Source organism: Xenopus laevis, chromosome 9_10L (genome assembly GCF_017654675.1).
Source record: "Xenopus laevis strain J_2021 chromosome 9_10L, Xenopus_laevis_v10.1, whole genome shotgun sequence".
NCBI classification, from domain to species: domain Eukaryota; kingdom Metazoa; phylum Chordata; class Amphibia; order Anura; family Pipidae; genus Xenopus; species Xenopus laevis.
The window spans coordinates 71,298,108-71,315,975 of NC_054387.1; the positions used below are offsets into that span (position 1 = coordinate 71,298,108).

At 38.5% G+C, this 17,868-nt stretch overlaps 1 protein-coding gene across 1 annotated transcript in view; it reads right to left on the reverse strand.

Annotated features, from left to right (window-relative positions):
• Positions 1-1,070: 1,070 nt before the first annotated feature.
• The window catches only part of LOC108701341 (lymphocyte antigen 75-like), a 37,792-nt gene continuing 20,994 nt past the window's right edge, over positions 1,071-17,868 (reverse strand). Inside the window, exons 18-32 of the mRNA XM_041576134.1 lie at positions 16,736-16,929; positions 15,455-15,513; positions 15,131-15,201; positions 14,454-14,596; positions 13,559-13,664; positions 9,150-9,304; positions 7,942-8,074; positions 7,329-7,552; positions 6,568-6,733; positions 5,890-6,054; positions 5,357-5,479; positions 4,466-4,663; positions 4,148-4,371; positions 1,842-2,022; positions 1,071-1,685 (exon numbers count right to left, since the gene is read on the reverse strand). Coding sequence (XP_041432068.1) covers positions 1,528-1,685; positions 1,842-2,022; positions 4,148-4,371; positions 4,466-4,663; positions 5,357-5,479; positions 5,890-6,054; positions 6,568-6,733; positions 7,329-7,552; positions 7,942-8,074; positions 9,150-9,304; positions 13,559-13,664; positions 14,454-14,596; positions 15,131-15,201; positions 15,455-15,513; positions 16,736-16,929 — 2,300 coding nt within the window. The 3' untranslated portion in view covers positions 1,071-1,527. The remainder of the gene's footprint in view (positions 1,686-1,841; positions 2,023-4,147; positions 4,372-4,465; positions 4,664-5,356; positions 5,480-5,889; positions 6,055-6,567; positions 6,734-7,328; positions 7,553-7,941; positions 8,075-9,149; positions 9,305-13,558; positions 13,665-14,453; positions 14,597-15,130; positions 15,202-15,454; positions 15,514-16,735; positions 16,930-17,868) is intronic.

Sequence of the window (17,868 nt, forward strand, 5' to 3'; positions counted from 1 at the left end):
ATACGGTAGGAAGGCTGCCTCACCGGTAAATTTCAGGAGGCGCCACCCCCGAGTCCTCAGCCCGAGTCCCTGGAAGTCCACGTGTCGCGCCCGGAAGCCCCACAGCTCGAGCAGCAGCCGGACGCCCCCTCGCGTTTCCCCGCAATTTACACCCGATCCCCGGCCGCCTCTGCCTTGTGCTCCCGGCTGCCTCCCCTCTCTCTGCTCCGAGCCGTATCTGCGCAGCTCTCTCCGCTTCCCCCGGGAGCGTCTGTGTCTCTCCGCGGCTCTTCCCTCATCTCCAGCTGCTGCTGCCGGGTCTCACCTTCCGGCCAATGGGGGAGGAAGAGCCGGAGAGTCGGGGAGAGCGACCTCAGCAGCCCCAGCGCGGAACTGGCAGTCTGTGTCCGACACAAACAACTACCGGTATTAGAAACTTTCTCAGCTCTGCATTAACATACCGGTATGTTATCAGCCTTGTCATTATTGTGTGGGGAGTGTGTGTACGATATATAGTGTATGATGGTGTGGGTAGAGAGTTTGTGTGTGTATATAGTATATGTGTGGGGAGTTTGTGTGTATAGTATGTGTGTGTGATTATTTTGTGGGAAGAGTGTGTGTGTAAAGTATATGTGTGTCTATGTGTGTATAATTGCTAGTGGAAAGTATATTTTGTCTCAGCTGAAAAATATCTGTAATATAAATCCACTGAGGGGGGGACAAATTTTCAGTGATTTCGTTTGCGCTGTAGTGATTGTAGCATGAAGGGTCTTAGTTGTGTCTAGGCTTATACGCGAGTCAATACGTTTTCCCAGTTTTTGTAGGTAAAATGAGGTACCTCGGCTTATACACGGGTCGGCTTATACACGAGTATATACGGTATATAGTGCAGCACTGGCTCTTTCTAAAAGCACATGACCAGCCATATGACCAGGCAAAATGACTTAAGATGGCGCCTACACACCAATATTACAACTAAAAAAATACACTTATTGGTTCAGATATTAAATTTTATATGGTGGTAAAGTGAATTAATTGCAGTGTAAACTGTAATTTAGAAATAAACACAACACCATCACGTCCATGAATCAAGCTGCATTCATGCATTAGTCAGTGCCTGATCTTTTCAAAGGCTAAGTGTCACCTCTATTGACTATTGGGTTATCACACACACCATACGCATTCAAGTTACTCACATGCGACTGGTCTGCGTCTACCCTCGTGGTGGCCCTCTGTCAGCCGGACTCCGCTCCTGGCACACTGACAACGTCCAAAATAATGGTAGATAGACAGGAGCCGTAATAACCACGGGTAGTGTTAAGATAAAAAAACATCTTTATTTCCAAGCATCTTTAAAAACACAAACAGGCATCCTCCTGGAGCTCTTTAAATAAACCATGACGTGTCTAGTCACCTCACCTCACCATCACACACACCATAGCATTTGTTCTAGGTAATTATACTTTATTTGAGCAGATCAATGTTACACATATACAAAGACAAAATTAAAATAAAACAAATAGACAAAATCCAATGTAAAACCAGAATCTACAGGCATGGTTCCCTGTCATCCTCCATGTGCTGCTGATAGTGAACTGTAGGGGAGAAGCGAAATATTTGTTCTTTGTGGTGAAACAGAAACAGTCCCAAGAGGAGGAAGAAGATCATAATAAAAGCTGTTACTCCAATGGCCACTTTTACTGATGCTGCAAAGTGAGAAATAATGACATAAACATATTTATTATTTTATTTTTAACTATTAATAGCAAAGCAGAAATGACAGCTTGTGTGTAACAGTGTTGGTTGCATACAAACATACGTAGATTTTAGACAGTACTAGTAGTAGTAGATTCAACACTTACCAGCACTTTGTAGCACTTTGTAGCAAATGGCACCTTCCTGTTGATCTGTGCATGTCTTGGAGTGCCAAAATCCCTTGGTGTCCAACAAAACACAATTTTTGGCGTGATTTATCTGAGCAAATTGCACGTGCTCATAATCATATGTAGAATTATCAGCCCATTTGAAGTCTGTATGATTTGCCTAGTAAATATAATGTAGCAGTTATAACATGTGAAGGTTTTAGAATTAACAAAGATGAAGCATATATTTTGTTATTGGAGGTTATGGAAAGGTGCAGCTAAATGCATGTTATGTTTATAAAGATGGGTGTGTGTGCAGCATTAGGAGAAAATATAAAACAATATTACAAACCCAAAGCATTTCTAGAGCAAGCTAATGCTCATGCATTGTAATAATTCACAGTTGTATGCAGAACAAATTAATGGAACATTTGATTATTGGATCATTTAAGGTACAATCTTTGGTGGTGGAATGGTCTGGGTGTAAACTAGGGCAAGACTTTCTGATGCCCTGCACTGGTAAAACTGCTGTGTTTGCTTCAGAAACACTACTATTGTTTATATAAATAAGCTGCTGTGTAGCAATGGGGGCAGACATTCAAAGGAGAAAAGGCTCAAGTAAAGGTGGCCATACACGGGCAGATAAAGCTGCCGATATTGGTCGTTTGGACCGATTTGACAGCTTATCTGCCCGTGTATGGGGGCTTCCGACGGGTCTTCTGGCCACGATATCAATCGGAAAGGTTGGATTTTTACCCGACCGACCCGTCGGAGCCGCTTGGCGTATCGTAATTCGATCGTTCGGCCATACGGCCGAACGCTCGAATTACCCCCGATATAGCCACGCAGTTTAGTGGCATATCGGGGAAAGATCCGCTCGTTTGCCGATATATTTTCTCTTAGGACAGTATTTTGTGGCTGGCAAACTCCTGAGCTGCAGAGTATTGTTTAAGCAAGTGATAGTAGTTGGCATAATGAGAGAGATCCCACTGAAATGTATTTACCCACATGCCTGAGTTCCCTTCTACTCAAATGCTGAACTGGCTGCCATCCTTACTGGAACAATCACATAAAGCCATATCAAATCTAAAAGCTGTGTAAGTTAATCAGCGCTGAACTGTTGTAGAGTATTTGTTTTCAGCCTATCCCTTAGTCCCACCTACAATGCATGCTTTCTGTATATCCAGCCCACAGAACAGGCCGTACAGATGACTTTATCCGCATGACCCTACCACCAAATATCATTTCTTGATGTTCTAAAGATAATATGCACTGTGTCAGGGTTTCTGCAAATAATTAACCTCATAAGCAATGAAGAAATGAAAAATCATAAGAACACAGAAAAGCTACAAATTGCTTGAGGTTTCCCCAGTGAAGACCTTATCTACTGTTACCAGCACATTTGGTCATCATCTGACAGCAACAATGATAACAACCTCAGTATGTAGTCTATCTAACACTTAGGAGCAGATTTCTCAAGGGTCAACGTGAATTTGAGGGAATTAAAAGTAATTTTTTGGATACTTCGACCATCGAATAGGATACTACGACTTCAAATTTACTTCGAGTTCGATTCAAAGTAAAATCGTTCGAATATTTGACCATTCGATAATCAAAGTACTGTCTCTTTAAAAAAAACTTCAACTTCAATAGTTCGCCAAATTAAACCTGCCGAAGTGCTATGTTAGCCTATGGAGACCTTCTAATGCATTTTTCTACGTTTTTTGTAGTCGAAGTAAAATCGTTCGATCGTTCGATTTTACTTCGACCGCAAAACGTCAAATTTGGTAAAAAAAAAACTTCGACTTCGATGTATAGCCATTCGATGGTCGAATTTCAAAGTATATTTCACTTCAAACTTCGACCTTTGATATATCTTACTGTTAATCATATTAAAATCATTTCTGTCAACGCTGGTTTGTCCCATTAGTTTATGTATGTGCTACTTTCAATCCTACAGGCACTGCTGGAGATCAGATGGATCAGGAGATCAGAAAATGCCATGTACTAACATTGCACTGGAAGTCTATCCATCTCACAAGAGTCATTGGTCCTTTGAGTTAGATAATTAGACTCCCAATGCAAAGATAATCAGCCTGTTAATTGGATTCCTCATATCTGTAACCGGACTTCATATATCTTCATAATCTAATTATCTGCCCCACAAGGACCAAATAGAGAGAGCTTCAATCTCGTTTGTCCTGTTTAGCTCAAGAAATAAAACCTTAGATTTTTCATGATTAAAACATTAGGCAGAAAATATGTTCAGCACAAGTACTATTGTACACTCAAACATTAGGACTTACTCCATAGCTTGATAATCCAATCCAGAGGGAGAAGCCATCCTGTTTGACGATTTTTTCTAAAAATGTTTGCTGGTCCTGACTATGTACACTGGCCAACTGACTTCCATCTCTTTTGCATTCCTCTGCCGCTTGATCCCAGGTGAGTTTCTTTTGAATAATATGATATGTGAGGTCTTCATGCAGTATGTCTGTTGGCAATGTCTGGCTGTATTGCTCTTTAGAGCCTGAATGGATCAAATTTATTTTGATTAATATGAAATTGGACTAAGAATAAGGTGCATTGTTTCAGAAGGGTTACTCAGGCAATGCAAAACCTACCCAATTCAATTTTACAAGCCACAATAGTGCTATGTTTAAATTCCATGACTTCATCATTACTGGACAAAGTGACAGCAGACCACAAGCCCTGCTCCAAGCTCATTGCTGCATAGAATGTCTTATTGGAAACATCTGGCCTTCCATCTATCCAGTTAGAATATTTCACAAAGGTCTGATCAAACCAGAGAAGGCGCTTTTCTAGGAAACAAAAAGAAAATGTAGGTTATAGGTAATCATCATGTCAATGGCTACCCAGGATCAAAGCTTCAGCTATGGCTACTGTGGACCTTTTATTTGCCACTATAACAAATGACTTTTGTGCACAGTGTTCTCCATAAGCCTATATAAATTTCATCTGCGGAAAGACCACTGCCAGCTGATCTGAGCATGCCCTTAGTCTGTATCCAAACTCAAATATGACAAAAGTGTAACTGGGTATACATAAAAAGGAGAAGAACAAAGTCCAACAGTTCCACTGAATGTCAAATGTTTGAGTACATTAACATTTTAATGAATTTTAACTAAACCTAAACCCTCCATAAAATAGTTCTCTAAAGTTAAACAAAACCCAATTACAGATGCAAAAAAATTCTTCAATAATAATTTCGATTCCCAGCACTGTCAAGCATCTTGCTGTTATCTTACAAAGTGAGATTATTGGGTAATTTTGGTTTCATGATATTACAGTGGACACAAGCATCAGTCATACTGTTGTCTAGTTGTTCTGTGACAGAAAAACTGTTTCAGCTCCGAGGAACAAAGAACATGGAGGCAAATTGATACGGATCAGGTGGGATTTGCACTAGAGAATATACATCTACAGTATACACCCTAGCATAAATCTATTCTATATATAAGTATATTAACTATAAATTGTTATCTGGGACTTACCATTTACATCATAATACATTCCCAACCACACCCAAGAAACCAGATCTTTGTAAGGCTGAAGCTGATTTATTACAAAATTATTTTCATCTTCATCTCTAATATTTAGGACACAGGCATCTGGATCTGTGAAACAAGACATCCAGACAATGTGTAAAGACAAACAGTCATATGTCCACATTATTTAGCACACCACCAGTATTCAATCTAAGTCTAAACCAGGCCTTCCCCAAATCAGAAATGAACTGTGCACAGAATATCTACTAAGCAAATTATTAGAGAAATATTTTCAAAAGGAATCTAGATTATCTGTATCAAGAATTTCATATAAATGGTAGTCAGATCACTTGGAAGACACATTCAGAACAAATGTATACTGATTGTGTATCTATTGTGTATCTATATAGGCACCCAAGGCCATGTGCTTAGGGCAGCTGCTTTAGAGGTGCAGCACTTAGGTGCCTAAATTTTAAATTTGTTTTAAAAGAACCCTGCCCAGCAATTCACATATATCTTTTAAAAGCAAGGTTACATACGGAGATTCCTGCAGACAAGAGGAGATTGTGTTTCATTCGAGGGCCACCTCTTATTGGTTGAAATAAAAGAATAGCAGCTGTTTCGGAAAGGTATCCATGGTGTGTCCTTAATTCTGTGAGGACAAGACACTGTGTGGTTCTCTGCTGGCTTTTCTGCCGAAACCTCTGAAAGATAAAATAAATTGTTTTTATATTACTTAATGTAAGCATCATATATTCTCTTGTGCTAAATTAACCACATGAAGTACCTTACCACTATCTTATTTCTTCTCCCAAGCATCCTCTTCAGCAATTCTGTAGAGCTCATGTACAGTACTAAATCTTCAGGAAACATTCTGTACTGACAATGAAGGATACCCGGAGAAGAGGAAGAAGGATGTGGTGCGGTGCTCCCCAAAAAATGCCCTGGGTTGGCAAAGCTCGAGGTAGCAAGTTAACATCTGGAATCACTGAGGGCTGCCTCCCCCTCCAGTGATTTTACCTTTATTTGTCCTTTAAGTCCAGTTGTCTTAGTCTTACCACTGCTAGATACTGCATATCATAACCTGGATCAATAAGCAGCCGTCTATGGCTATTTATTAACACGGATATTTTATAATGCATGTTAGATTTGTGGTGTTTTCTCTTAAATGTAACTTAGTAATTAGCTAAGTTCCTTTGTAATAAAAAGCTGTATACCTGGTACAATGTAACAAAAGGCTCCCGGTATCTGACTATCACAGTTCCTTGTCTTCCAGAAACCATCAGTATCGATATAAACACACTTTTCATTCTCTTCTTCATCCTTAGACCATCGACTCACAGTCATGGGCTTCCCATCCTGCCACTTGTAGTGAGTTCCATCCTAAGAAATAATGAATGGGGGGGGTGGTAACATAATAAATAAGACTGTCCTTGTCAGCAATGTCTCGGCAACAAATTGGGTGAAAATTTATGTTTAAGGAGGCTACCAACAATGGATTTCTATGGAACAGCTTATAACTTATATATGGCGTTGAGGAGACTGCCTACATCTAGTAGCCAATAACAATGAATCAGATGTTAACGAGAATATTTTTTTTTTGTGGATTATTAATCATAAGGTCAGAGATAGTGCGAGACATTTCTAGTGATGATCATATGCACAAAGAACAAGGAGTAGGGTATACATACAGTAGACAGAATTTCCATTGTTGGACCCTCTTATGTGGGTTGCCATCTAAGAGAATTGGGGAAAACCTTTATTGAGAAGTCAGGTTTTGAAATTCCCGGCCTACAGTCAGTAGACAAGTCCTAGCATGTTTTGACCCCTGGTGATATGTTAAAGAATGTTGGTTGTACTTGCAATATGTGACTGGATTACAGTGAGAGACTTTTACAACCACCTGAAGGGACAGAGGGGTTAAAAAAAGTAAATACGAGGTCAAAGGAAAGAGCTGGATCAAGGGGAAGATACTTACCTGGTTGCTGGATAGTCCAATCCACATTCCATGGCCTAAGACACCAACTTTGAGAGCAAGGAAGGCAACGTGGTACTGATCTGTTATGCTGACTAGCTTCATGTCATACCGGCTACATTGTGTCAAGGCCTCATACCAAGTCATATTCTTTTGGATAATTTTGTATTTCTGGCCTTGATATTCAACATCTTCAGGCACAATCTGAGTTTGTTTTCCAGGACTGTCTGTATAGTGAATTAAACATTGACCAGAAATGTTCAACAACAAAATACACACCTTTCAATGTACTATTTTACACAAATACAGCTGTGTATGAATATTAATTGGCACGGCCATACTTTATGTACTAAAAAAAGGAAACCTGGAATCTCCATGGAGACTAATGAGACAAATCATTATCATTTCAATATAAATTGATTACAGACACAAGTTGTGCAGAAGCCATCAAATTTGTGGCCAGCTAGAGCTAGACACAACTGTTATACACCATGTCTAATATTAGCAAAAATAAAGATCCAAGATGCCATAAATTTACCCCAGGTGTACTAAACAGAGTAAGAGGTATAATGATCCTTTTGAGTAGAAAAAAATACATAGTAAAAACAAGACAAACCTTTATATGTTTGACAGAGTGACAAATATTGATTATTCCAACAAGACGTGTAATCCCATGTTCCAGTAAATGCCGATTTGGGATCATTGAGCATAAAGGCACACTGCTCATAACTGTATAACTTTTCATAAAGCTGGATAAAATGTAAAAAGGGAAAAATGGGAGATAGAAGGAAAATATTATTGTTATTATTATCCTTAAAATTCAGAGGAGGAAAGGGAAATCTTTACTGTTAAGGCCCCATCTAGAATATGCAGTGCAGTTTCAGCCTCTAGTGCTTAAAAGGCATATTTATGAAAAAGAGGATGACGACTAAGCTGGTAAAGTTATGGAAGGTCTCAGTTATGAGGAAAGGTTGGTCAAGTTGGGATTGTTTCTAGAATAATTGCTTAAGTATAAATACAATTACTATGTATAGATATACAAAGAGATTGTATAATAAACTCTTTATTAACCAAAAGACAGCTGAGGGCATTCATTCAGATTAGAAAAAAGAGGTTTAATCACAAGGTTCAAAAAGGGATTATAACAGTGAGATATGGGAAATGCTGGAATTCTCTCCCTGAAGAGTTTTACTGGTAGATACATTAGATAGCTTCATGAGTTGCATGACTTTTAGCAAGAGAGAAAATATAAGGGTTCTTGGTAACCTTCAATTATTTCTAAGGCATATAGGAAATGGCTTCAGATGGGATCTTGTAGACATCCACTGAATCAGCTAGCAGTTAGACTGGTTAAAGGCTGAACATGATGGATCTTTTTTAAACTACTAATCATTCTCAAGGTCACTCCAAATCTGTCATTGCACCTTGTAAGGCAGAGAAGGACTACCGTACTAGCCCTTCAGATGCTGCTTTTATGCTATACATGCCACCTTAAATATGTTGGTGGAATGCTGGCAGTGCCAGAACTAGCAGTAGGCCGAAGAGGTACGTGCCTGGGGTGCAACAGTAGGGAAAAGGATATTAGAAATCTACTTCTTCTGTTTGCCTACCCCTAGATCAGGGTGCTTGAGAATTGTTGAATGTCAGCATTTCATAAGGGGGGGAGTTGTATTTGACTATAGTCCTTGGCATTCATTGCTCACAACTGCAGACAACTCGCCTTGGGTGTCTGTCTACTTAGACTTGGCACCCCCTCCCCAGGATATAAACACTATTGTCTGGTTCAAGAATAGTAAAAAGTGTACAGTAAAGAACAATACATACTTGGAGTGAAGGATCCAAGCTGTGGAGAAATGGATTAAAGTTTGTGTAGTTGAGCTTTTGGTCATCAGTCCACGTGTTTTCTCTGTTATTTACAATAAACTTCAAGCCAATCCAAAAAGCTGTAGATATGTTTGGACATAGTGTTGTAATGAAATCTAGGATATTAGAAAACCCAACACTTTTAGGGCGCATACATATATATATCTATGTATCTATGTATCTGTATCTATCTATGTATCTATCTATGTATCTATCTATATATCTATCTATCTAATTGGGGAATTATTAATCATAGTTACATAGTTAAATCAGGTTGAAAAAAGACCAAAGTCGATCAAGTTCAACCGCACCAAAAAGTTGCAAATTATCAATAGAAGCTGATGCTACACAGCTGATTATTAAATTCTGATGCCAGTTGCACTTGTTTTTGTGCTGCCATGTATTAATTATCTGTATTAATTACTAATCAACCTTATATTGTGACATTTATATTCTATGTGTACTGTATATTGTGAGTTGGTCCCTAACCTCAGTAAAAGACAGCAGCACAGAGCATGTGCAGTGAATCAGCACAAAAAAGATGGGGAACTACTGGGGTATTTTTGGAGATCTTTAGTGCTAAAGGGCAATGATTCCCTTGGGTTGGTACAGAAGACCAAAACACAATGTACAACTTTCTTTGCCTACTTCTTTAATTCAGTTTTAATTCACCTTTAACTGAATCAGCCATCACAACATCACCAGTGCATTCCACAATGTTGGTTCAAATGAAATTTCTTTTCTTCTAGTCTGAAGGGGTGGCCTCTGGTACGGTGATCCTCTTTATGGGTAAAATGGTCCCCTGTTATTTGTCTATAATGTCCTCTAATGTACTTGTAAAGTGTAATCATGTCCCCTCACACACACATTTTTTTCTACCTCATCATTTAAATTTTCCATTCCTCTAACCATTTTAGTTGTACGTCTCTGCGCTCTCTCCAGCTCATTTATATCCCTCTTAAAGGGATACTGTCATCCAAAAACATGTTTTTTTCAAAACGCATCTGTTAATAGTGCTACTCCAGCAGAATTCTGCACTGAAATCCATTTCTCAAAAGAGCAAACAGATTTTTTTATATTCAATTTTGATATCACTCCAACTTGCAGTATAGCAGTAAAGAGTGATTGAAGTTTAACAGAGCACAAGTCACATGACTTGGGGCAGCTGGGAAATTGACAATATGTCTAACCCCAAGTCAGATTTCAAAATTTAATATAAAAAAATCTGTTTGCTCTTTTGAGAAATGGATTTCAGTGCAGAATTCTGCTGAAGCAGCATTATTAACTGATTCATTTTGAAAAAAATGTTTTTCCCCATGACACACCTTCTGTGTGGTACGATATTACATGCTTTAGCAAAGTTTAAGTAGATTGCATCCACTGCCATCCCAGAGTCAAGGTGGGACATTCACTAAGATGTGTAGTTGCGCCAGCGTCCGCTTCGCTGCACTTCGCCAGGCGTATTTTCGCCAGCTCTACGCAAATTCACTAAAATCCGAAGTTGCGCTATGGGGAACCGTAAGGTTGCGAAGTTGCGCTGGCGTTAATTCGCCAAGCAAAGCGAAGTTACGCTAGCGATGCTTAACTTGCATACAGCGTCAAATTGAAGTTACAATGGAGGTATATGTAGCATCACTACACAAGGAAGGAGGGGAGCCCCAAAAATTTTTTCGATCTTTTTCAGCCTATCACCCATAAAAAAAGAAAAAACACCAGCGTTTTTTGGGACTTAGAAATTTTTTTAACTTTTTTGGAAGCAATCCCTATCTACTCTATTGCACTTCGCCTGGTCTGAGGTGGCGAAGGAAGTCTGGCGTAAAAGGTAGCGTTCAGAAAAATGCGCACTTTAGTGAATTTGCGTAGTTACGTCCGTTGCGCAAATTCGCCAGGCGTAAGGGTGCGAAGTAACACTAGCGAATTTACGCCAGCGCCCGTTAGTGAATCGGCGAATTAACGAAAATGCACTACACTATCGAATTAACGCTAGCGTTAGGCGCTTCGTCCTTTAGTGAATTTGCCCCATGGTTTCTAGTGATGAGCCAGCCATGAATCTGCAGCAAAATTCCACATTTTGCCATGTGCGAATTTTTTTGTGAAACTGCGGCAAAAATTTGCAGTGAAAAACTTTGCTGAGAAAAAAATGGCCATAAGAAAAAGTGCCCATTGACTTTAATGCATTTGGACAAATTCCCCATTAGAAAAACACCCATTGACTTTGCATTATGACGAAAAAGTCGCCATAAGAAAAACGCCCATTGACTTTGCATTAGGACAAAAAAGTTGACATAACACAAAGCCCATTTAGGACAAAAAAGTCACCATAAGAAAAAATGCATTCAGAGCGGGAACATTTTTTGCGTGCGTATACAATTGTCTCCCATAAAAATATAATTTTTGACGCCCATTGACTTCAATAAATTTCGCAAATTCTTTGCCATTTCACGATTTTTTTCAGTTTCTCAGTGAAGCAAAATGGGCCAGATTCGCCCATCACTAAAGATGATATTAAGGGCTCCACCCCTTCCTGCTTAATTTTTTTACTATTTACATATTTAAAAAATTATTTTGGATTCTTTTTACTCCTTGCTGCAATACCCCTTTCCATCTACTGTAAATTCTAGCTTGTTACCAACATCCCATTTTTGTTCTGTGTTTACCCCTGTGAAAAGGCTTCCCCAATTAATCTGTTGCAAAGATATCCTTATTAGTGATGGGCGAATTTGCGGCGTTTCGCTTTGCCGAAAAAATTAGCGAAATTCGCGAAATAAATTCGCCCATCACTAATCCTTATATTATATTATTATATTTTCAAGGTTTGCACTTCTAAAATGTAGTGTTTTAGTTACTCCCATATAGAGTTGCCTCTGCATGTCATGTGACTTGTGCTCTGATAAACTTCAATCACTCTTGTTGGAGTGATATCACCCCCTCCCTCTTCCCCCCCAGCAGCCAAACAAAAGAACAAAGGGAAGGTAACCAGATAACAGCTCCCTAACACAAGATAACAGCTGCCTGGTAGATCTAAGAACAACACTCAATAGTAAAAACCCATGTCTCACTGAGACACATTCAGTTACATTGAGAAGGAAAAACAGCAGTCTGCCAGAAAGCATTTCTCTCCTAAAGTGCAGGCACAAGTCACATGACCAGGGGCAGCTGGGAAATTGACAAAATGTCTAGCCCCATGTCAGATTTCAAAATTGAATATAAAAAAATCTGTTTGCTCTTTTGAGAAATGGATTTCAGTGCAGAATTCTGCTGGAGTAGCACTATTAACTGATGCGCTTTGAAAAAAACATGTTTTCCGATGACAGGATCCCTTTAACCTAGTTGTTAAGCCACTTCTATTTGTAAAAGAAGCTGGGCTTTATCCTCGTCACTTATATGAGGTGGTTTGTAGCATACACCAATGATAATTTTCTTTGTCAATCTTTTGACCAGTTGAAATCTCTACCCAGAGGGATTCCACGCCCTCCGTAGTGCCATCCCTGGTCAGGAGCAATCCTGGCCCCTCCACCGCCTGAGGCAGTAGCAGTTGCTGCCGCCCCCCTCCCCCGTGTGCTTACCTTTTTGCGCCTGAGGGGGTCCAGGGGGTTCACAAGTGCGGCAGAGAAGGCCAGTATTTTCGTTTTTTCCGCATTTCTGCTGCCCCTGATACCTAGTTAGGCGAAGCCTCAACTTGCCTCATTGGCGAAGTGACCCTGTCCCTGGTTATTTCTTCAGAGCATTGCTTTAATTCAGACTTTACTTTTTACATCTTTACTTTTTATATATATTATATATATATTATTATATTTACAATTATATCGTAATTTTTAGTGCATGCAATTAACTCTGGCTCTCCCATTTTACCTGACAAGTTTCATGCATTTTCCAGCATACAACATAGGTTACTACTTTTTACTCTGATATTTACACTATTTAATGGATAATTAGATTTAAAGTTACTATCTTCTTAGCTGGTAAACTGTATGCCCCCCTCATTCCTCTCCATGACCCCTTCTGTCATGACTATATAGGTTATACCGCAACTTAAAATAGTGGTCAACACTATTTTGGAACATATTAAGCCTAGTTTAAATCATTTGCCTATACAGCCTTATCTCTTTGCCACTTAAATACATGAATTGGACTCAAGACACTGGAAATTCTGCTCATTTGATGATGCTATTCAAGAAGCATATCTTTGTCCAATTTGACCACAGAGGCGGTGGGGCAAATCTAGGCTTGGGTGCCAAGAACTTACTGCGCCAAATACACATTGCAATTCAAAATATGGGGGTGGCTATGTATCTCACATTAGCAGAAGTATGCATGCAACCTATTCACCGTGGTGGATTTCCAAAATGCGTTTTTTTAAATGAAGTTACCTTGTTCAAGCTGGCTAGTGATAGTGGGAAGGGTTGCACCATACATTTCACACTCATCCTTTGCATTAACATAATTCATTAACTTTGGTTTTAGTTTTTTAAAGCACTGCAAGAAACAAAGAGAAATGGAATCAATATTTGCCAAAAAAGTAAAATATTCATTGTGTAATTGTACAAACTTGAATATCGAGCAGTTCTTTTCCACACAGAATTAGAGGGTGGTGGGCAATGTTCCCGTCTAAGGTGTGAGCTTGTGTGTGCACACACATTTTGAGGCTAGGGCACACAATAAAGAATGCACACAAAGAATTTTGTGATAAACACATACATTTTGTATCAATTCTGAACTGAGCATACCGTTTTTAAAAATTGTGCACACAAGTTTAAAATGTGCGTACAAAAGAATATTTTTGAGCACATAGCCAAGAAGGAATTAGAGGGAACATTGGCGGTGGGTAGTTTGTGTTTCATAACTGCCTCACTGTGAATAACAGCATATGTATTTAAAGGGGTACTTCATCTTCATTTTAACTTTGTTTGGCATGGAAAATTATTTTTTGAGACAATTTGTAATCTTAATTAAAAATTTTTTTGATGTTTTTGAATTATATAGCTTTTTATTCAGCAGCTCTACATTTTAGCAGCTATATCTTTGCAATCTCGGTCCTGTTTACCCTATTGGAAACAAACAACATCTCATATCTTATATTGTAAAGCAGGCACAGCCAGCATATCGGCACATGACACAGGTATAGACAAGCTCAAGTACTTTATTAAAGAGCATTTGTCTTGTGCAATCCTGAGCCATATCTGCATGTATTGTCACAGTAATGAGCCATTGTACATCTATTTATATGCCTCTTTAGCTATGAGAGTATGTACAGTATGTGTTTACCTTGTCTCCAAAGGTCAGCCAGTTTTCAGGGCAATCTCCTTTGAGTATGTTGTTTCTTGTAGAATTTCTTTCCACTAGGGTTATGTTTCGATTTTCACATATAAATGGCAGTTTTTGATTGCAGTCTGTGTCTTCAAAGAAGCCTGTAGAACTCCAGGTTTAGTTACCAACATACCATATTCTCTTGTTTATTTTCAACAAAAATGTTTTACTATGACTAAGTACAGATAGTAAGTGCTAGCTAATCAATCTTCTTCCAATTGTCAGCATGCAATTAAACCCATATATACCTAAGCTCATAGCCCTCAAACCAGACTTAACCTTACAAACAACAAATACTGGCGCTTGGGTCAGCTTGGGTTGCATTTTGATTCATGCCACGCTGCCTTTACTGGCAATACACAGAGCAACAAGATCAAGAGGTTTTGGCAGCAATGGTGTTTAACATATATTGGTACAATGAGAGAAAACTGTTACATGTTTTCCCTTGGTGCTTACTCTTCCCGTGTAAAATTGCCCTAAGTGGAAATAATTATGTGTAAAAAGTACATAGTACATAGCAGTGTTCACTAGTTTGACAAACACCTGATTGGTCACTATGGGTTCCTAGACTTTATTACATTACCAATATAGAAAGCTTTCTCTAACCAATTTATTTCAAAACAGGTATAATTTACCTTTCATCCAACTGTGTGCTGAAATAAACCAGCAATCCTTTCCTCGTCGGTTGGAAAGGTATAGCAAATCCCTGATTGAATAGAACAAATCTCATGGGAAACAAGGACATACACTGACTCCAATGCATTCAGTACAAAATCAGAAACTGCCGTGGTCGCAATAATATTATATTAAATTATTTTATTGTTTTATTCTATTTATTGTTATTATTTTATTATTTTATTGTTCTACCAGGGGCATATACCTGGGCCAGGGTCATACTTTCAGGGCAGAGAAACTACTTTTTTCATAATCAAATTATTTTTTATTGGATTGATACATACCAGACAATATCTTCCACAGTAATAGATGACAACCACCAGTTTTGTGTAAAAGAGAATATCTAGAAAAAAAAAATAATTTTTGGTTTGTCGATGTTACACTGTACACTAATACTATAAGGTCAAAAATAAGGGAAATAAAAATTAAATTTACAAAAGTTAAAACAAGGTATGGGATCCATTATCCGGAAACCAATTATCCAGAAAGCTCCAAATTTATGGAAACACTGTCTTCATAGACTTCATTATATTTAAATAATGCAAATTTTTAAAACTAAGTTCCCTTTTCTCTGTAATACAAGTACAGGTATAGGATCCCTTATCCGGAAACCCGATATCCAGAAAGCTCCGAATTACGGAATGTCTGTCTCCCATAGACTCCATTTTATCCAAATAATCCAAATTTTTAAAAATGATTTCTGTTTTCTCTGTAATAATAAAACAATAGCTTGTACTTGATCCCAACTAAGATATAATTAATCCTTATTGGTAGCAAAACCAGCCTATTGGGTTTATCTAATGTTTAAGTGAGTTTCTAGTAGACTTAAGGCATGAAGACCCAAATTACAGAAAGATCCGTTATCCGGAAAACCCCAGGTCCTGAGCATTCTGGATAACAGGTCCCATACCTGTACCTTGAACTTGATCCAAACTAAGATATAATTAATCTTTATTGGAAGCAAAACCAGCCTACTGGGTTTATTTAACGTTTACATGATTTTCTAGTAGACTTAAGGTATGAAGACCTAAATCACAGAATGATCCATTATCCAGAAAACTGCAGGTCCTGGGCATTCTGGATAACAGGTCCCATACCTATATTACATTGCAGGTACAGGGAGAGAGTCAATGCTGACTGACTATCTAATATTGCACCACATGTATAACAGCATTAGCCCCCCCCCTCTGTTTCCACTAACTCTGGATTCAACACACGCACTGATATTTTCCAGTAAAGCAATATGTGTAAAATGTATTTCATAAACAGTAACAACAGTACCTGTCCTAGCTACATTATTAAACTGCCCCCCCTTTTTTTTCTAAACCAGTAGCAAATCAACCATATATTTTTTTTTTATTATTGCTGGTTTTCTTGAAGTGATGATCTGGTCACCATAAGATAAGATGTATATTTCTATTCTTTTACCTATATGAATCTGTTCCCTGCCATGAGCCTTTCATAATTGGGGTGCACTTGAGTTCAGTAACACAACTGATTTCACTCTGCCCGCTGCTCTGTACCCATAGTAAAGAAAACTCATGAAAATATCTCTCATGTTTTACCTTTTTCCCTTCTGACAAATGTTTTAGTTGTAGTTGGATGTTTTCAAGCTCATTTTCAAACTGCAAAGAGGCCAATGTACTGCCATTGTTGGAACAATATAACTGGGCTTCCTTGTAATTGAGGAGAGGGTCATATATAAACCAGAACTGAGCTTCTGCAGTTACAACAATAGGATGATGGCTACTCTTCCACCCTAAATGGAACATAAATAATTAAGAGAAATGTGTTGATGCCTTTCAATGATGAAATAGAATATAAAAATGGTTCCAAGGTGGGTTACCATGTTATAAAGCAAAGTCAAGTATATAAGTTGGTGTTGGTTGAATACACCCTCCTGGGCATCCCATAGGCACTTTTCTGAATTGTTCAATATAGAGACACCTGCACATTTAGATTAAAGTTGGTATACATGCTATACCCAACATATCCATTAAGCATTTTCAGGCACTTAGGAAGACGTGCTCTTTACCAAGGTTGCAACTGGTTATTGTTTTTGGGGTTCAGGAGGGCAGTAACCGAAGACTTTAACATTAATATCTTTCATTCAGTCCTCACTTCTCACTCCTCACTTCTGGATGTGAGGACAGTATAAGAGAATTTGCCCAATACTATTAAAACAACCAGTCAAAGTTCCCTGCATGCAACTTTGGCAGAAGATGTTTGTTAAAGGGCATGTAAAGTCTAAAATAGAATAAGGCTAGAAATGCTGCATTTTGTATACTAAATATAAACATGAACTTACTGTACCACAAGCCTAATCAAACAAATAATTTATGCTTTCAAAGTTGGTTACAGGGGGTCACCATCTTGTAACTTTGTTAAACATCTTTGCAAGACTAAGACTGTGCACATGCTCAGTGTGGTCTGGGCTGCTTAGGGATCGTCATAAACAAAGCTGCTTGAGTTCTGCATGGCTAGGAAGTAAAGTGGGGGCGCCCCCTGCTGTTCATAAGTATGATTGTTTCCCTGCTCAGCAGTTAGGGACCATCTAACAATTCCTATCCACAGCAGTAAATGAAGGGAGAATTTCACTGCATACAGTCAGGTTTCTTATAAAAACTGTACACATTTTTTAATTAAAGTATATTGGAGATAGGTTTCTTTTTCATAAAAGAAAGCAAAAATTGGATTT